Below are 21,407 nucleotides of genomic sequence, written 5' to 3' on the forward strand. Positions count from 1 at the left end.
AAGGGGGATAATCTGCCAAACTTTCCTTTAAACTCTCCATTGTGTAACTACTTCCAGCACTAGCAAGAGCTCCAATATATATAATCAATTGTTTTGTTGCCAAGTTGTATGTACCTTTTATTAAAAAACAAAACAAAAAAAACCCCACCATAGTTTATCTAGAGATTACTGAAAAATATGAAACTGCACTGTCTTTATTAGGGATTCCATACTATCTAATGACAGACATAAAACTTGGAATGACAAGCGCACATTTCAAGAATCATTAAATAGAATTTGCAGTATCTAAACAAAAGGAGAGACTTAGACCAAGAACTGTAGTTTTGCAGAAATTAATTTAAGTGCATATGCAGGCAAAAATCCAAAGCTAGTGGCAGTTTTTGGGAAAGCTGTCTCCACAGATTCTGTACTGACAAGCCAAGCAACTGCCAAGCAATGTTTCAAAACAAAAGAGAGACTCTTGGAAAGTGCCAAAAGAGATGTTATATTCTGCCATTACAACTCACGCTCTATGAAAAGGAAAGAGAGGACACTTGTACTGGGATTCTCATTGGCACCCTGAATCAGGCACATTCCGTACTAAGCAGATTCCCAAGGAAACACACACGCTAGCATGCACTGCAAAAATGAAGAAATGTTCAGCTGTGACGAAAATCAAAAGAAAAGTAGAAAAAAAGACAATGCAACTTATGCCCAGAAAATGCATAGTTCTGTTAGAGGTGCTTTAAGCAGAAGTCAAATAAACTGCAAAGCTCTTAAAACATACAATTTGACAGGACATTTGACTTCATTTTCTCCAATCTATTCTTCATTCTAATCAGCCTCTATGTTTAGTTGCAGATTGAGATACTATCTCATTTCATTTTCTGAATTTAGAACTAGCTAGTTCATTATATTCTTGACTTTGTAGTCTGATATCCAGCCCCTGAACGTCACACTTCCATCTGTTTTTCTTGGACCGTATGAAGCATCAGAAAGCTGTCTCAAAGCACCCTTCTCCCGAACAATCTTCACTGTTATACAAATAAGCCCTCTAGTGGTAAAACGACTGTGACACCCACCATATTCAGAGTTTCTGTGCACCCCCTCTCCAGGACAAAAATCTTACTCTCATGATACCTCCTAACTAAAGGCGAGCCACTAATAGTCCATCTATAACCACTTTTGAAAGCTACTCACTGAAGATGACAAAATTTATCTTGGGCATGAGTGGTGGCTTTGTTACTGAATCCAGAGATAAAACTAAAATTATCAACACAGAATAGAACTGTCAAAGGTACAGAACAAATTTAGCATAATGTCACAGAACTCCCCAGATTTTATGATTAAGAAGTATGCCAATACAGAGATAATGAACTCCACCACACACTAGCACTTAACTAAACCCTTTGATCACCAAAATCATGAGTGAATGCTTGTTTTCTTTTCATTCTAAGCTACTCAATTTCCTTTCCCTTCCCTAAGAATAATTATTCTCTAGTTCTAAATACAAGTCAGTGACCTGATAAGAGAAACCACCACCTATGTTGACCTATGTTTGTGGCAGTGATTTGCATTATAACTGGCCAAACATTGCCAATGCATCAGATGCTTTATCTGAAGCAACTCAGCTTCACACACTGCCAGACTTAACACTGTCAAAAATTCCTAAATATTATGCTAACATTTCATAACAGAAGACTAACATGCTATCTAGTTTTAAAATAAAACAGTTATATTTTATATTAAGCAAGCATGGGCATAAACCTCTCAACCACATACTTCTCTTAAAATTTAACACAGCAATGCAACAAATGGTTATTACATGAAAAACAGTCTAAAGGAACAGTGATTCTGTACTGGCACATATTTCCACATATTTAGCAGTACTAATGAAACAGAATTATCTGTTTGGCCAGATGTTTTTAATGACTCAAGAGCTCAGTGATAGTACCATGGTGTGTTTGCAACCTCAGTGCAGGGATAATGAAGGAGACTCTGCTGGAAGAGGTCACTAATCACCTTCCACAAAACACCGCCTGCTTAAGAACAGCTCAGACCCCCTTTCTGTTCTGAGTAAAGGTGAGCTTAGGGAATCATGGTGCACCATCAGTTCACAGAACAGACCCCTATCCTTTCTAGCTTGACAAGCCTAAAGCCTACCAGGTAGAATTTAAATGGAAAACTTCTTTGGAAGTGCAAGTACCAACAAAACTCTACCAACACAACAACAAATTAAATTTTTGGCCTCATTTAAACATTTCTTGTGTGATTTACACCTATCATGCACATGCCCTGAAATAACAGTAAATGGTTTTAATTCAGAGAACAGTGGCAGAGGATGAATCACATGTTCTGCTGCAACGTGACAGCTAGAAACTCAGTATTAATATATATTTCCTCGCAAAATTCCTTGCAAAACCATTCACAAACGAAACTAGAGTGCAAAAACACATAAACTTGAAAAGCAGGTTCAGAAGCAACAATAAAAGTAAATGTTAACTACTCTGACAAGATTGACAGTAGTTGTATCACTTTCAAAATACTCCAAATAACTGAATAGGAAAACACACAGATGACTGGAAGAAAAAGCCTTCCAATAGTAACCGTTGGCAACTATTAGGCTGGAATGTCTATTCTGTGGGGGCCTACAAAGATCTGCAATGGACTGGATTCCAGTTCAACAGTTTCACTGACAATTTTAGTGATTAAACAGGAAAATTCGCTTGAGAGCTGCATATATGATACCAAGCAAGGAGAAATCCAAGTGCTCTGATGAGCATGATTAGAATTCAGCAATCCTGAAAAACGGAAATGACAGTCCTACTAAAAACGGAGGAAACAGTCCCAGTGAACAAGACAACATAGCTACACATTATAAGATGCGTATCACTAATTCAGGAAAAAAGAAATATTCAGTACAAGGTTACTGCAGAGAACACAAAAAACCTTTTGACATGCTCAAAAGAGCATCACATACAACACAGGATGTAGCTGAACCTTTTTTATACTCAGAAATATGTGCACTTGTAGCTTATTTCAGGTATCATAATTTTAAAAGCAGAGACAACCCTGGTGACAACAAAATCAAGTACTTTGAAATAACTGATCTGTGAGGAGAAATTTAAAGACATAAGTTCATCTGATTCAGAAAACAGCAGTTGGAAAGTGATTATGAAAGGAACAGTGACTAAATACTTTCCTATGCTAAAAGTATTAACCAGCTTAACTTGTACTTGGGAGATTTTGGTTAAAAATTCGTGAATCACAAGAAGAGAAAGCTCATAAATAGCTTACTTTGCAAGGCTCAAAGCCCTTATGTCAGCAACCTTACTGGTCAAGATTGCATGACCTGGGTTCAGAGCAGCTGAAGTTAGATACACTGAACTTAAGGCAGGGTCTATAAAACATTTTGAACCTTCATTCCCCAATCAGCCAGACTAGCAGAGCTGTTACATGGTAATGCAGCTCCTCCATCTTCAAAGAGCCACCCTCAATTTCTCCTGATGAAAAAAGGGGTAAAAAGAAGCAGAGGGAGAATGATGCATACCTGAGCCCTGTCCCGTCAAAGTGAAGCTTTTTCTGAGTTACACACCGAAACACTAGGTAGCCCTCTCGGGCCCTGAATGATTTTGACACATTTGGTTTTCCAAATGTAGCTAAATCCTGTAATATAAAGCACATTAGAAAGGTACCCATGGTAAAGGTGCAGTTTATAGCTACAGATGGCAGTAGGCCTAAGGAATCTAAAAATTTATCATAAATGTATCTCTAAGTCTTGACTTTTTTGCCAAAATATTGAAGCTACCACTGTGTGTTATACAATGCATACACATGCATAAGGACACTTTTGTTCCAGCAGAATCCATCAGTATAATTGTATGAGGGCAGTGCCTTCAGGCAATGCACTAAGAGAAAACTACAAGAGAGGAGGCATCTTTTGTTTAAAACAGAGTCAACAAAGTTTTAAGTCTTCCCCAAAACTCTCCAAAGAATCCATAATACAGCTTTTATTTTTTTTTTTTTTACGTATTAGCCACAATTAGTCTGTGGGATAAAAAGAAGCATCTGTCCCTTTCTATGGCTTCCAAGACTATATCCTATCATTCACTAGATCTCTGCAGCTCAGATGTCTTCAGAGGGAAGCTGAGCAAAGCAAGAGGCAGGTGTCATTATTAATGCAATGTGACATTGCAAAGGAAACCCGGTTCCCTTCTCCTTTTTGTTCAGTTTCGGGTAGAAAGACAAGTCTCACATTTAGCCTCCCTAGCTAAAATTTGAGTGTGAAATAAAATACATCATACAGTTGTATATATATTCTGAAGCTGTATATACTTCTACACTTCAGCTTCAGAATACATTTTACAACACACAGCTTTTGGTCCTTTGCTGCAGAAATTCTTTTGTACTTAAATTGCATGACTGTAGATACTATCAATCTCAGAGTTTAATCTCCATGGAGGATGGGAAGGAAGAGCAAGATGCCAACACTGTTGTTCACCCCACCTTCAGGAACAGTTAGGAAGGGAGGGGAGGGGACATGAAAAACAGGCTTAAAACTCAGTGCATTCAAAACTTCTTATTTTAAAGATTTAAACCAGAATAAAATTATTAAAATACTGTAACAGAGCATCCCTATGAGGAGGTGTACTCCTAATATTTCTTCTTCAGCATTGCTGTTAACTTCTCAGGCTAGCTGAGGTCTTGGTGTAACCATCACAGCACCTGAGCTTGCTTGGAAAGCCTGATCAATTTGCAAAACTCATAAAAACAGAACAACAAAATTATACAAGGCTCTACCCACACTCAGAAAATTCAGAACTTGCAACTCCATTCACACTAATACAATACCATCCAGTTGGCAAAGAACTGCAGTCTCACTACTACCCAGGAAATTACCAGTATGTTTTGTGCTACATGTAACTGCCAAGATAAGCACCAAAATAACTACATATCCTAAAGAGGAAGATCCACTCATTCCTACTGACATATCCAGAGTCAGTTTTATTTGGCTGTGACAGGACCTTCCAAGTTTATGGCAGACCAGATCATGAAGCCATTAGCATAATAGTACCAGTATCCCTTTTCCACCTGCTGTCTCCTTGGGGAGGAATATGGCTACATCCCATTCTCACTTCCAGCTGTGCTCTTGACTCTTAAAGGACAGGCTGCAGACAGAATTTAGAAGTCATTACAGTCTATTCTAATTACAGGGAATGAAACAGAAACAGGAGGACTGACAGGAATACTCTATAATCTGTTTTGTGGACTCCTTTGCTCACATGTAAGGAGTTCACCCTCAAATCATGCTTACATATGCATTTTATGTTTTTAAAAATAATTTTCTACAGAATTAGTTTGTTAAACTGGCATCAAGACTTCTGGAAAGATGTCACACTAATACCCATCCCATTTCTCCTACTTCATCCTGAAATTACTAAAATTACACAGAAAGCAGGACTGCCAAATGGAACCAATGTTAATGTGGACTGATACTTCCATGTATTTTCAACATACTATAATTCAAGATGTAGTATTAATTTTTCTGTTACAAACCACTCTTGGTATATAATTTTTCTTAAACAAAGACTCTTAGAAGCTAGAAGAACAAAAAAAAAATTAATTCAATAACAATTTGCTAAGCTATAGGAGAAAAAATCTAAAAACTTCCTATAAGAAACTGTTTTTTCTCATTTCACTAGATTCTAAAACAAGTTTGACTCAGATTTTTCAGTAGTTCTGAACTTCTGAAAAAATACAAAATATGCAGAGATGCAGATTAACTGCAGTATCACAAACGATATTGCAAGTTAAATAAAAGATACCCTAATTATGGATAAACATTGGTTTATCCATAATCCATATACCAGGCACATACACACACACTTTTCATCATGCAACAAATCCTCTGACTAAAACTAACCTTGATCAAACATATTATGGTTTATGAATTCTCAGCAGCATCTACCTGTATCTCCTTTGTGCAATTCATTGCAGAGATTTAGCCAATTATAGGCAAGCATGAGGAATCTCCCTCGATTTCAAAAGGACTGTTCAAGGCATGAAAAAAGCAGGATACACCTCACAGCTTGCACACTGCCAAAACACAGGAAAAATCCTTTTGAAAATTACATATCATTCCACTAATTTCTTCTGATCAGAAGAGTGAAAATCTGGATTGACACTTTCTTCCACTGTAAGATAAAAATTCAGTGCACAAATAAAGTAATTAAGCCCCAGTTCTTTTGACATTTACTTTCTAGTATGACTCATGACCATCTTCAGCCTGTGTTTAATAGAGTGTTTTCAGCAAGACTATTAAAAACCCCCAACAAACTCTCTGCTATAGCCTTTCAATCCAGTGCTTCATTTTCTTGCACAATTTGAGCTCCAAAATCAGTTTTCATCTAAGTGTGCCAGGTGGCATTTAAAAAACAAAACAAAGCAAACAGATTTTTTTTTCCATAAATCCAGCAAGCGATGCTTCAGAGCTTTTTTTAAAAAAGGATTGGGAGGGTAAAAACTATAGCAACAAATTTCACTCATTTTAAAATATAATACTATAGAACTCATGCTGAAAGCTTCCAATAAATGACTACTAATTATGTTTACAACACCGAGCAGGTATGTAAAAAAGTCAACAACATGAGTACCAAAGTTGAAAGTTGATCCAGAAGGTTTAACTCCAAATAAGAATGTCAGAAGTTATTGCAAAGAATTTTAGTACAAGAAAGGTAAATTTTCCTGCAATTTTCTAACTAGGAAACATGTGAGCAACACTACTACATCTCTTTCTGTAAAGAGGTATTCATATCTAATCAACAATACAGAGGCTCCAACATGTTAGACTGGCTTTCTCCTGCTATTTATAGTCAGTTTTACTGATTTCTTATTATCCATCTCTTTTTCCAGCTGCAGCTGCAAACCCCACATTTTCTACCCTACCTGCTCCAAGCCACTAATTTTTGCTCTTAAAGACTGGAGGATACAAATGACAAAGTATATTTATTGCCCAATGCTGCGCACAGTTTAAAAACCAAACAAACCAGCCAAAACATAACTTGTTAGACAAAGAAATTATAAAAAACTTTTCCTGGACACAGGAAAACATTGCAGTCCCTAAAAAAGGAACACTCCTAGTAAGAACAATACAAAGTAACGCTGCTGCAAACTGCATCAGAGATAAATGGATCTACAGTGGAGCCCTATAGCTCTAACCTATTCACAGATTCCTAGGAAAAGCCATTATTCAGGCATGTGCTGGCAGCTACGGGTAGCACATTTGCTAAGAATTATTTAAATAATTTAAGAGAATAAACTAATACATTATTCACAAAACAAAAATAATTCAGCTTCATGAAATGCTAAGCTAGTCTTGAAATGGTGGCTAAGCAAGAAGGCTTTGAATGTTCATACTCTGTCTTGTCATTAAACAATTACTAACCCTAATCAAGTGGAAAGTAAACAATTAATATTAATAGGTATTAACTTGGCCTTTGTCTGGACGTTCAAGTTCCAACTGCCAGCAAGGAAGTGCACTCAGCATATTCAGTCTTGAGCTGGAAATATTTACACACTAAAGGAAACTTCTTTGTGGGAAATATTAAACTAAGTGGGTTTTAAAGAGATCTGAATGTCTGATTCTTAGAGAGTTCTCTAAAATGTCTTGTAATTGCCTGCAAAGATCTCTTCTCTATTCATCCTCCCTTTTGAAGTTTTGTCGTTCTGGCATCCTTGCACAATCCCAGAAGAAACAGGAAAAAATATTCTTACTCTGTCTTCTCCTGCTGTTCTTCCAGGCTGACACTTCTGAACCCCTTATTAGCATAGTTAAGAAATGTGCTCTCTTCCTACAGTATCTCCCCCATCCAACCTTCCTAATAGGAATACAGCAGTATGTACCAGATAACAGTAATTCATGAGGAATGGCACCAGCTCAGACACAACCATTTCTGATTCCTACTGAAGGAACACTGAAGTACCCTTCTGCAAAGTTCAGATCTTTTAGCTAACTAGCACCTGACACCTTTGTGGCTCCCTTTGTACCATCACCCAGATGACAGCAAGAAGAGAGTATTACCTTTTTGCTATCGTTGTTTCTACTAAGACATCTACAAGGTTTTCTCACAGTGAGAAGGCTTCCTGTGCTCTTAACCTTCACTATAATGTCACAACCACACTCACAGAATCCAACTTAAGAATTAAAAATGCTTCTCAGACAGAAAAGACAATTGAAAAAAAAGCACAGAGAAAACCTATGAAAATCCAGGGTAGAACCAATACATATGGTAATTACTTATGATGTCAAAAGTATATCAACATTAGCTGCTTAAGCAGCATTTTACTAGAGTATAATTCCAATTATTTTGAAAAATGAGGCACACCATTGTATAAAAGCATTGCACTTTCCCAGGCAGCTCTGGCCAGATCATTTTCAGTTATCAGACAGGTTACACTGGAAATCACCAGATTCTGGGAATTAATTTTGAAAGAGCATGACTACATAGTTGGCTGTACTAATTTACTCTTCCCTTGGCCTCTGCTGCAGAAAGGATCCTGGCCTATAAAGACCTCTGATCTGTTCCAGCTCAGTCATCCTTTGCACACTGTCTTCTTTAAAGATAAAAATCACATTCTGAATTGTGTCAGCAAGGAATGAACATTACTGTCAAAATGCTCCAGTTGGGGCAGACACAGTAGTAAAATACATTAACACATTCCAGCTATCAGGGTTGAAAAACCTGATGCAGTATCTTGATTTCTTGCTGTCCTACACATTACTATATGTGCCCATTTTTCAACCCATTTCAGAGCTTGTATACAGTTTGAAGAGCACAATTCATTGTGATTATTTTTTCAATCTCAAACATAGCAAATTGAGAACCTGAAAATTGAAGGGTTTGAGTGAAGAACAGAAAATAAGGAGAAACAAAAGAAAATTAGTCACAAATAGGAAAATACTGTTTTAAGCTCTGAGACTTCCAAAAATCTGTTGGACTATTTAATCATAGATGTTGACACGCATTTTCACTTCTATACTTGCAGAAAGCTATGGAACAGAACTTATTAAGATCTTCAAATTTTTTAGTGTTTTTCATTCTGACACACTTTTGTCATTAAGCTTTATTATTTAGAGTGACCAAAAAATCATCACTAAATCAGAATTAATATCTCAAAAGAACCAGTAGATGGCAATAAAAAGATCTGTGATAAATTCTGATTCTGCAAATAAATATAATCTGTAGTAATGTACAAACAGAAAAACTGGAATTTTTTTAACTTCATTGATATGGTTCCAGGAGGCTTCTTGAAGCAGCTAACATTTATAAAATTTTATACAGACAAATCCATTAATCTTTACCCACATCTGAAGGTGAGAAAAAAAAAAACCCTGAGAACAATCTGTTCCTGTAACATAGAAGAATAACTTATCTGAAATATTTCTTCACTTTATATTAAAACTAAACCTATAATTTCAAGAATCTAATATGAATAATTAATGCATTGGCATTTGACTTCATTTTTACTCGTAAAATATTGCCAAACAGTAAAATAAACAACCAGCAGAACTTATTAAGTCTTTAGACATAGTCTTTATAGCTTTAGAAGCTTTCATTAAGTCTCACGCCAAGGCTATTCAGCAACTACTGGAAGTCTTTGCCAGGGTTCCAGCTTGAAGCTAAAATATCCAACTATTTTTATGTCTCACAATTTCAATTCTAGGAATAAACTGCAGTGGCTTACCTGTCTAGCAGAGAACAAAAAAATCAAATTACTATTTTGCATTGTATTAACAATAAAAGCATACATATTCAATTTTTAAAAGAGGGCTTTCAGATATGATTTATTATATATATAAAAAGTAAATGTTGCAGCTGAGGTGGGGTATTCTAGAATACCCGAGGTACTCTAGGTAGGGTATTCTAGAGCAGAACAATGTGTTAATTGATATCACTAGTGCTTTGTATTAACCTTTTTAAATATTCAGCATCAGTAATGCTGCATTGTTCCATTTTCCTATGTTTTCCCATTTTCACCGTGTCCAAGCATAGATACGCCTTGGCTAGGAAGTCTGTTTCACTGAAATAAAATACTTGATGAATTAAACTGCCAAGTATTTTCCAAAAAACAAACCATAAAGCTGTCAGTAAGGTTTTCACTCTACCATGAAACATTTTTGAAAAACAGATTTATATTTAACCCCCTAATCAATATTTTCTCATTTTAAGTAAATAATCAAGTATTTTTTCAAATACACTTAACTATTAGGAAGAAAATGAAACCACACATCAAATATTTACCACTACATACTCTACCTAACAAGTTATATCTGAAAACTGACAAACTACTCAGGTTATAAATGTATTATATATGCATACATGCCAGTATGGAAAAAACACAGTACCACAAAAAAGAATTAACACATAGAAAGAGAAATACCTCAGGACTGTTGCCATTCAGCAGTAAGAAAATTAAAAGAGTTGCCTAACACTCCCAGAAATTATTTTCTCTGATTAAAGAGCAAATACATTGAAGACAAAGAAAGAATAGTAACTGCAATTAGCAGAAAGACATAAGGGGATAAGCATGAATTAAAAGCACTTTTTTTTTTTAAGTGGCACTGACATCTTGGAAAGCAGAGACTGAAAATTTGGAGGGGGCCTACTGGAGAGCCATATACAGGGTTGAAAAACCTGACATAAGCACAGATTGAAGAAACTCAGTTTGCTACACTTAGATAAAGAAGGCTTGGGTGGGTGGGTAAAATCTAATCACATTCTTCCAGTGCCTAACAGGTAGTTTTCAAGAAGACAGAGGTGCCCTCTTCACAAAGTTGCACAGTGGCAGAACAAGAGGTCATGAGCTACCAAGTTGCACCAGAGAAATTCTTGTCTTCCCATAAGAAAAAAAAAACATATTATTTGCCACGACAACAATTAAACAGTGGACCAGGCTGCCCAGAGAAGTGGTTGACTTTCCCCCACTGGCAGTGCTCGAGTCTTAGCTTATCTTGATAAGGACATTGAGAATCAAGGGTCCTGCAGAAGGTTTGGGCAAATAATCTCCAGGGGTCCCTTCCACCCATACTGCTCTTTAAATCCCTATGTGAAACTCTGCAGCTCCTGTATCCTATGTTAGTATCTGGCAACAATACAGAAATAATTTAGCAAAAACACCACTTTATGCACAGCTGTTATGCTTCAACCTTAGAGCTTCTGTAATTCCACCAGTATCAAAGGATCCATGCATGTGTATGCAGATGCAGCCTGTTTTTCTGCATTTTTCCCCAGTTCTTTTTCTGCTAAAGTTGGCCCTTAGATAAATGTGTATTTAGCATATGTTCTAAATCCCAGACTCATGAGTTCTACATGAATAAAGCTGTTTGCTCCACACATGCAGCACACTACACCACGCAGGACCATGCCTCACACCTGGCCAGAATGGAGTTGCGTACATTACTGCCAGGAAATAATTCAACCAGAACTGTTTTGTAAAAAACAAAATTACCCAGCTTTACCAAGAGAAAACAGATTGCACTGAAATCTGTTGCAAAACATTTAAGAAATTTTAAAGGAAAAAAAAATAAAGGGAAATACTTTCCGTTTGACATAACAATTCACCTTCATTTGCTTTTGCTCGGAAAGTGGATTCAAAAGATCTTCAACTGCACTCAGGATGCAATGTTTACTGATTTTCAAGTTTGTGGAGATTGCAAAGTACAATGATGCTTAGAATCAGATGACAAATATACCTTGTCATCTACTTGAATTCAAACTGTTTGACTCTGGTAGCTTTTTGCAGTTTCTCTGGCACACCATTTCAGAAACAACCGTCAAGCTCACTGTTGAGCTGACTGAGTGTTGAGACTACTACATCAAGATTGTTCAGCTGAAGCTCAAAGAGCTTCTAATCTATACGAGGAGGCCTTTGATGAAAAAATACACTAAATAAAATGGAATTCTAAAGAAAAGTTGTATACCAGGCAACTCTCAATCACTTTGACTTTCAATCAGCTTTATTGACACACTACGATTCCGCCTTTCCAGCCTCTTATAAATCAACCATCAGCCCCTTCTCACTCAGAAAAACCAAAGCTTAAGAAAAGATTACTTCCTTTATTCTACTCCATACTTCTTACAGGAGCGAGTTTTCAATACAGGTTTTTCTATGATGCTGATAAAGATCTATGTCCTTATGAGGACACCATGAAATTAAATCAACACAGACCAACTGTTTAAGCCGTGTTTACTACAAATACACCACCCACGTCCCTATGCAAAAGGTCGTCATTTTCATCTACAGGATAGCTGATTACATTCTTCTCAAAATCATGTTTCTAAATGGTAATGTCAGATTTTATATTACCATTATCAAGAAGGACCTTCATTACTACTTAGTATTTCCAAGCTAATTCCCAAATCCCTCATGTGACGTAGAACATCCAGGCTAAGTGCACTTCTGCAAAAAAGCTTTCCATTCTTTTATTACACTGCAAGGCTGGATACACGAGTTGCTTTTCAAGGCTAGGACACATTCATGACAAGCTGTACTTCATAGCTGCTGCTTCAAAACACCACTACTGATGTACTGCTAGAAGGAAAAATGACTGCTTAAGAGTTGTACTTAAGAGTAGAACTGATTTCTTGAATTCAACTCTGAAGAGCAGTCCCGACACTGATTTAATTCGCATTCCTTAAATTTACCAGAGTCCACATTAAAAAGAAACGGTCATCAGGAACAAAACTCTTTGCCAACAATTTTTGCAGGAAAAATTTTAAAAAACGCTGCAGAATTAAAGTTACACGTGTTTTAACCTACTTCCCTAACTATGCACCAAGTTCCTTCAGAGTTATTTCCTTTTTTGTGGTTCAAATCAGTGTAGGCAGTCAGAAGTGATGTTGAACAGTTTCGCACAAGCACAGACACGTGCTTGGAATGTCCTACTTTGCACCTGAATTCACACCAGAATTATGTGTCTATGGTGAAGTCTAAATAACTAAACACTCAATGTGATACAACTGTTTTAAAATTATGTTAACAAGGATTTATTGTTTCCTGCTTTAAGGGCATTAAGCTACTTCTTTTTGTTTGAAAACTGCACTGGCTGCACTCAGTTAGCATCCATCCATAAGAAAAAGAGGGGAGCTTCATCATTCTGCTCCTGGTTCAAATCACGTTGCCATGGAAGCAGATGTTGAATTGATGAAAATAGGTCAACTGTTCAAAAAAAATGACTGGTTTAGTACTTTAAAAATTATTATTATATTTTATTATTTTAATGCTTGCCATTATTTTGAAATTGGTAATATTTTATCCTGTGGTATTCTAATTAGCATTTACTTTGCTCACACAATACAATATTCCCACAAAAAATGTAGACAGCAACAGAGTAAAGAGTTGTTAATGGGAAAAAAATATTTTGTATATATCAAGAGGGGCTGGGTACGAATGCTTACAAGAATATCACACATACAATTCTTTGTTACTTCAGTAGTGCGGTGTTAAGTGTTGCCATATAAGCTGTTTCCATTTGAAGAATATTAGTATTATTAAAAAGCACTAGCTTTTTTTTTTTTAAAGAACAAAAAAATCAGGACATCACTAGTACCTGTGCTTGGCTTTGACAGCAACAGTGCTTTTCTGTTTAGTTTTGCATCAAACAGACATATAAATACTCAACTGGAGTCTCAGTTACTATAGAGTTATAAAAATACTTAAAACCAGCTAAGATTTAAGTAGGTTACCCCATCAATAGAACATGTGAAAATACACATAGGCAACTCAAAGAAATTTCTCTCTTAACATTTTCAAACTGCCTGCCAAGATGCTGTCAAAATAGTGAAAACACACAGTAAAATGTTCATCTTCACCTGCAGTAAACATCAGAAAATAAAATAACTCACCTGTATCATGTTTTTCTGAATCTCTGCTAGGTGATCTAAAACACTTTTCTATCAACACCCTGACACATCTGAATTTTTTTCTGCCTTGAAAATGACATACTTTAGATGCATCAGGTTTGTTCTAGAAGTTTAATGTAATATATTCTGTTCCTGAATATTTCTTTACAACTGAAATGCAGAGTTTAATCATAAACAGAGTAAAGGTGCATGGGAATACTGCCAATACATGAGATTTGTGCTCCTTTCATAGTTCAGAGATCTTTCTGTAGATTAAGTGATACTTAAAGTAGAAAGGCTCAATGGTGCAGAAGTCCTGCAAACTTAATCCAGCACAAACCTACCACAGCACTGCTGCGTGTGTCCCACACACCACTGCTCCTGCCCTGCTCCCTAGTGGACAGGGTCAGACAGCTTCTCCCACACCAATTCCTTGATCTATTTCATCAGCACCACGTAAAAGAAAGTCCCAGTGCAACAGGTAAGATGGGTGTAAATACACAGGAAGCAAAAGGAAAAACATGCCCATCCCTTGAAGATGGCATAAATCTATACTGCTGCTGTTCATAGCCCCACAGCATCCAGTAATCCTCCTTTCTTTGAACCTTTTGTAGTCAATGTTTTAACCTGAAATATGTACAACAGAACTTCTGATTAAAAAAAAAAAATCTGTAACTAAGAACACGTTGAACTGTCAACACAATTGAAACGATTTTCAACATAAATAAAACTCATGTTTGCTGTGCTCATTTTCATATAGTTTTTTAAAATTAAATTTCTGTATAAAACCTGTTTCACTTTGGAGAACTATTTTTGACTCTAGAAAGTTCAAAATTTGTGTTATGAAACTTTTTGCAATATTGTATGACTTGAGCTCTCTCTAAAAAACTGAGATCTCTTTTAAAAACTAAAACAAACCAACAAAAAAAACCCCAAACACCACACCTGTGAAGATGTTAAATAAACTGTACAGAAAGAATGTCCTTAGGGAGACAGCAAAAGTCTCACATTTCACATTGAGTACTTTTGAAACTGCTTATAACCAACCAACAACATTCTAAAATAATCACACAGCTCATTATGCTCCAGAAACATACTGTAAGACTCACATGTTTGTTTTGTATCTCTGTTTTCTCATACAATACATAGCTGGTAGTAACAGAAAAACTACCATAAAAAAAATAATCAAGTGGATACTTTTGATTAAAACTTTTTAAATAGATCTTTTCTGACCACTGCATTATGGCTTGTTGTTTTGTTGTTTGGTTGTTTTGGGTTTTTTTAATTAAGCAGAATAATTAGAGAAAACTTGACTTTTCTTTAACCAAATTAATACATTTAATTTCTTCTGGCTCGTCCAGCATTAGCCCCCAACAGTCCCTTCATGCAATGATAATTATAGATTGGTAGTCTTCACTAAAGCTGCCTCTCTATATAACACAACATTTTTCCCCTCTCCTCCCCTCAGTACTAATTTACCTTTTCCGTCCAAACTTTCTTCCCTTTGTTTTCTGAATCTCCCTTTCCACAGTATTTATAGATAATTTGTGATACAATGTTAAGGAGTTCCAAGAGCTACCTAATTATTGTGCTGCAATTCATGTTCCCTAAAGAGTTGCATATAAACAGAATTTAAATTTAGAGAAAAATGCTGGTATTATCCTTTGGTCTACCAAGAAACAGAGGTTTGCCTAGAGATCAAATAGCCAGCTTCAGATTTAAACAGATAAAAGTCTAACACACAGCAAGCAAAGGCAAAAACAGCCCCATCTCTGAGCTGTCAGAAATCCATACTGCTTACATTTACTCATCCAGTTTTCAAAATATCACCTCTCTAGATATGTTGTCCAGTAATGAGCTATATCATTACATTTGACTTGCTAAATTAGTTTTATATTAAAACTACACCTCACTGTTAATGTAAATGTCCACATGTGCTTAATAGAAGAGTGCATCAGGCTGCCTGTAGATGCAAATTCCAGCCAACCAGCTGACATGATTCATATTTACAGCTAACTCTGCAAACCTTAAGGCTTGGAAAATAAAACTCAAAGCAAGCTCATAATTCATTGCATTACACTTAATACCTGTAAAATGAACAAATAAGAAATATATGCTCCTGATGCACCTCTGTAAGGTGATGCACTTTTGTAACTACACATACAAAATCCAGACCTTTTGCCATGACAAAAGTAATGCAGTTTCTAAAAGCCAAAATAAAATAATGGAAAAAGTCAAGATAATGCAATACAAGAAAGCCCAGAAGGAAAGATTTATAAGGGGAAAGTCCTGCAATATCAGTTCTGTAAAATACCCACAGTCATCCCTCCATGTCTGAAAAGGAATGACACTGATGTACTTACTACATGGAATGAGGAAAAGATTAAACCCAAATGCTGTTACAATCACAAATATTTACAGTCATGACACATAGTTGCTTCAGATAAATCCTACAGGATACATCCATAAAGATTATCTAGGAAGTCTTTTTAAGATATGTTGGGGTCACAACCCAAGCAGAGAAATAAACAGTTCACAAAAACGTGATTATTTTGCTTCTTGAAATAGTACTACTAAAAACTTGAAGTACATGAAGCAACAAATGCTTGGTATCTTGGGAATGCTTGGGAAAGTATGGCAACAGCATTCACAGTAAATGAAAACACAGAAGAGAAAGAAATCAAAAAGAAAGAATTTGAAACACTTCTCTGATAGGGAAATCTTAATTTCCTTCTAATATAAGATGTGAGGTAAAGTCTAATTCCTGCTATCATTTCCACTGGTGTTTGGGCTCTTTGCAACAACATGCATTTTTTGAAGGCAGACTTACCTCTACCAATGCCACAGTCAGAACAAGGTCCATTTTTGAGTCTGGGAAAAGGGCATCCACTTCTGGAGACATTCCAATCAGTATACAATTAGTAACAACTGATATTACACTCATAGTTTCAAAGGCCAACTGAAATAAAACAAAAAAAATATTTACAGTTATGACCATTACCTCTAGCTTACTAGTCCCCAAATTGCTCTGCATACCTCTCTCTTCATTAAAGCCTCAGAAGACCTATTAGTTTAACTTATTTTCTGTTATCTTCTGAATTCTACGGCACAGGACTTGTTTTGCAAGCAGTCCAGACCTCATCAGCTTGACAAGACCACAAGGTTGTAACCTGAATGCATGAAAGAGCAAGCACTCATCGACAGTTGTACTCCCGAACAAACTTATTTCAGGATAAAGGAAAAAGTGCAAAACTCCAAGAGGAAGTAGTAGAAGTAGTAGTCCTAACACTAGCTTTGGAGGTTCTGTCTGAACGTTAAGAGGAAAAGGTTCAGAATGCCTTTTTAAAATCACAACCACTTGAGATTTGTTGACAGATTTACATTTAAATACATGCACAAGAGCTAAGAAGCTCTTGCCTACAGAGCTCCCACAAAATGTCTGAAAACATTAATACAGCTTAACAATTACATTGCAATATAATGGTTACTTATTCCAAGGTCCTGTCTGCAATGAGAAAGACTGGCACAGAATTGTAAGGACTGTCACAATGAATTAGCAGAAATAACTTTCTCCTTGACAAGAAGCTAGTGACTCAGCTCACCTGATAAAATAATTCCAGTACTCCTTCAACAGAAATCTTTCAGCAAATGCTCCTGTTCCTCATATGAAATTAATGACTTGAAAAGTTGTTATTTTTAATTCACAAAGCACATTCATTTCTGCCATTAGTTGAAAAATGACACCATAAAACAAAATTACAGTACTGTAGTAATGTTAAAATTTTTCAGCCTACTCCCTTGATTGAAACAAACTACTCAGCAAAAAAAAAAAAAAATGCTATTAATACATCTGCAGCTATACTTGTGTCTTATGACCACAGCCTGATAATTCTGGTGGTTACAAAACTGGTCAATGCAGCTATGGCATTAAGATGCTGGCAGCATAGATCTGGACTGAGAAAGTACATCCTGTGTTAAAATGCAATCAAGATTATAATTCACACATTTTAATGGCATATTATTAAAAGACTTCATCTCTAAGTCCCCTTCATTAATATCTATGTATCTGTCTAATAACATTGCTCAGAATCCTTTGTTTGCATGTTTTTACTGTATGTTTTACTTGAGGTTTCAGGATTTAATTTCTCACCTCTCACTTGCTTCATTTGATAACATTTACAACCCCTCCAAACTGAATAATCCATTAGTTCACTGCACCCTTTATCTCCATTACATAACATTAGAAAACCTGTTAAATAAAACTAGAATATGAATCATCTCCTAGAAAAGTCCCCCAACCTTATCACATTCCCTTATCAAGCGCTGCTATTATGGAATGCTTAAGTTTCTGGGTGCAATCTAGTCACTCCAGAAAACTCTGGTCAGGATCAGTTCACTGATGCAGCACACTCAACAGGCCCCAAAATAGCTGGTGGCAGCATGACTGCATGGACAAACAAGTGAGGACAGAAAATGCTTAACCCAGTACTATTACCATGAAATTGTTTAGATAGACTACAGTGTTCAGGCTGTGCAGAAAGTTCCAGCTCCTGCTCACAGATCCAGGTTATTTTCAAATTAGTCAGCTTGAGCACCAGTAACCAGGGGTGCAGAGGCCACAAGCCTGGCTTAGGAATCCAACTACTTATTTATTCTTCCATTTCTTTTGAGAACCCCTGCTGCACTCCACAGTTCTGAGACAGCATCAGAAGCTACCATTTCTAAAATACACTGCCTATAAAGAATACTGGGCAGTAGCTGGAAGCTTTGCTTTGTTGGAAGTTGCAATAGAAGTACAATACATACACAAGATCTAAAGAAAAAAAATCTGCTTTTTTTTCCAAGGCAGCTAAAAGGCATGTGGTCAAAAACCACACCAAAAATATCACTGGGATATACAGTTGGACAGATGATATTCCAAGGCACTGAAGAGAACAAAGTACCTACTGAACTTTGAAGTGGCTCATGGGACAAACAAAAAGCTTTCATACTGGTGCTGAAACCTCTTTTAGACAAATGAATAGGAAAAAGAAAAAAACACAAAAATTACCTGCCAAACACCAATATTCGCTGTGGGTTCTGCAAATGGACGCTTGTAAACTCTGCACATCTTTAAGGCATCAGAGTATATCTCTGTGATGTTGTTTAACACTGCAAAAACAGCTGCCAGTGGATAAACACATGAGAAAAGACTCACATAGCCAAACTGTAGGAACAACTCCAGGTAATCATCAAAAGTACCCTGAAAAACAGAGGAAATATAAGAGCAACTTTAAGCAACAAAAAACTAGCACTACAAAAAACCACAAAAATAGCACTACAGTTGTAAACATGTTTCCTCATCCCAAATCAGCTGTTTGGAAATGACTGCTGATAATAGACAAGAAGAATTTTTTTAAAAATCCAATTAATTTGGAATTATTCAATCACTAAAGACTTCTCATAAGGGGAGGCCCAGGTTTTTCCTTTTGCCTAATGCATTTTATGGAAGTCACACTTCCCATCCTTATTACATGAAGTACCTACATAAACACATTCAACCTATGCAGGTTTCTGAGCATCTCAGTTAAACAGTAACAGAATGAACAGTGAGGAACAGAAAAACAGCACCATGCATTTAAACTGGCAGAACATCCTCCTGAGAGCACTGTGACAATAAAAGTCCCAGCATTTCAGACTGTCTATGAAAGACCTAACCAGAATGGTAGGCTGGTAGACAGGCAAATCTTTTCGGGTATTTCTTCTTGTTTATTTCAAAATGGGCAGGACAGAGTTAGTGGACCACTTGAAGATTGAAATCTACAAGGCAGCACTAACATTTGAAAGGAACAATTAGTGCAAACAAAAAACCCTATTTAACAAATCCCAACAGGTTTATCCCCTGATCTTTGAACCAAGAATGTGGGTACTTAAATGCTGATTAAGTACTCACATGCAGGTGATCATATACTTATCTGCATATTAGTTTTGTAGCATTAATAACAGTTTGCTATGATTGCAGCAATTTTTTTAGGAAAGAACCAAACCAACCCCTTTTAAAGAAAAAGTGTTCATAAACAAAGGATGATGAAATACCACAAAGAAGTTAAAGTAGGATCTAGGTATCTTGTATTTACACAGATACTTGTATTTTCCTCTCTCTCAAAACAAATTATGAAGACTTGACAGTGACTGAAATTATTGCAAGAATGACATGAAAGTGGTTTTGGCTCCATGCACCAGACACATGGTTATCTACTCTTTTTGTAGATCATAGCTGTTAAACTGACTGCCCTCTCCAACACCTAGTGCTTTTTTCTCCTTGGAAACAGAGAGAGGCAGTAAAAGTCTGCAAGCTCACAAATCAACATGGGGTAGTCATTAATTGTATTTCTCACTTGAGCTCGTTTTGAAGTTCCACAGTATAGTTCAGTCTCACAAACCAGTCTGCAGGCCAGACTATGAACAGCTACCTGACTTTTAAAGACATTAAGACTTTTTCCTTAGAAACATTTTGTACAAGCTCTAAATTTTACTAAGGCCTTCTTTAGGGACATTTGCAGGAACATCCACTGGAATGGCAGCCACACATGTACTGCTACCATTTCCTCAGACACGCATGGCAGGCAGAGAGAGCTTTCCTTTGTGCTCCTCCTTCTGGTAACTGTACAGTATTCCCACTGCTTCCTCACGCTTCTCATTTCCTTGCCCAATACCTACTGGCTTTTAGAACAGCAGAGTATGAAGTAAATAAGTATTTTTTTTTCTCCTACTCAATTTATGAAACTCTGTGTAGGAAAACAGGAGTCTAAGGCAATGTTAAAGAAATTTGTAACTGCCATCAGCAGCCATGACATCAGCTACGACATCAAGGAAATACCAACAAGGAATAAATTAAGGGAGAAAACTGACTAGAGGAGTGAAGCAGAAATTAGAAAAATAATATTTAAAAATTATTGCAGGATGTTTTTACATCTTAAACAAGGTTAAGGACTGGATATTTGAAACGTAAGTGAGAATGAGGACAAAAAGAACAGAGAATTAAATGCTGAAGAGTATGTGAAAGAAGGAATCAAAACAAAAGAGCCTGAAACACAGAATTCTGTCAAGACTCTGCAGTTACTAAGCAGTCAAATGCTTCCCCCTTGTGACAGTTTTAATTTTAGAAATATTTTTGCCTGCTGACAGCTCACTGCTTGCAAACAAATCAGTGGTCTAGTATCGTTTATTCACAAGCACAGCAAAACAATAATCTTTAGATTGAGTATGAAATTAAGGCTTTGAGTACACAGTATTTAGAACTGAAACTGAGGCCAGCAGTGGACACATCCAAGGCAAAGTCCTAACTCTCTACAACTGACCTCTTGGGTACCCATGAAAAACTATTCAGGGTACAACAGTACAACAGGTGCAGATTCATTTGATCCAGCTCTACACAAGAAGCACTGGGCAATGTGACTCAGAGACACCACACTGGCTTTGTCACTGGCTCAGTGACAGCTGAGAATCAGGAGTCAGCTCTGGTCTAAGAGGCAGAGCTTATTTGGT

General features: G+C 36.5%; 1 protein-coding gene across 1 annotated transcript in view; it reads right to left on the reverse strand.

Annotated features, from left to right (window-relative positions):
- ANO10 (anoctamin 10) overlaps nt 1–21,407 on the reverse strand; it is a 121,997-nt gene that overhangs the window by 84,233 nt on the left and 16,357 nt on the right. Inside the window, exons 10-11 of the mRNA XM_084202838.1 lie at nt 18,931–19,122; nt 16,711–16,839 (exon numbers count right to left, since the gene is read on the reverse strand). Coding sequence (XP_084058964.1) covers nt 16,711–16,839; nt 18,931–19,122 — 321 coding nt within the window. The remainder of the gene's footprint in view (nt 1–16,710; nt 16,840–18,930; nt 19,123–21,407) is intronic.

The sequence above is a fragment of the Fringilla coelebs genome, assembly GCF_963513975.1.
Source record: "Fringilla coelebs genome assembly, chromosome: 1".
Classification (NCBI taxonomy): domain Eukaryota; kingdom Metazoa; phylum Chordata; class Aves; order Passeriformes; family Fringillidae; genus Fringilla; species Fringilla coelebs.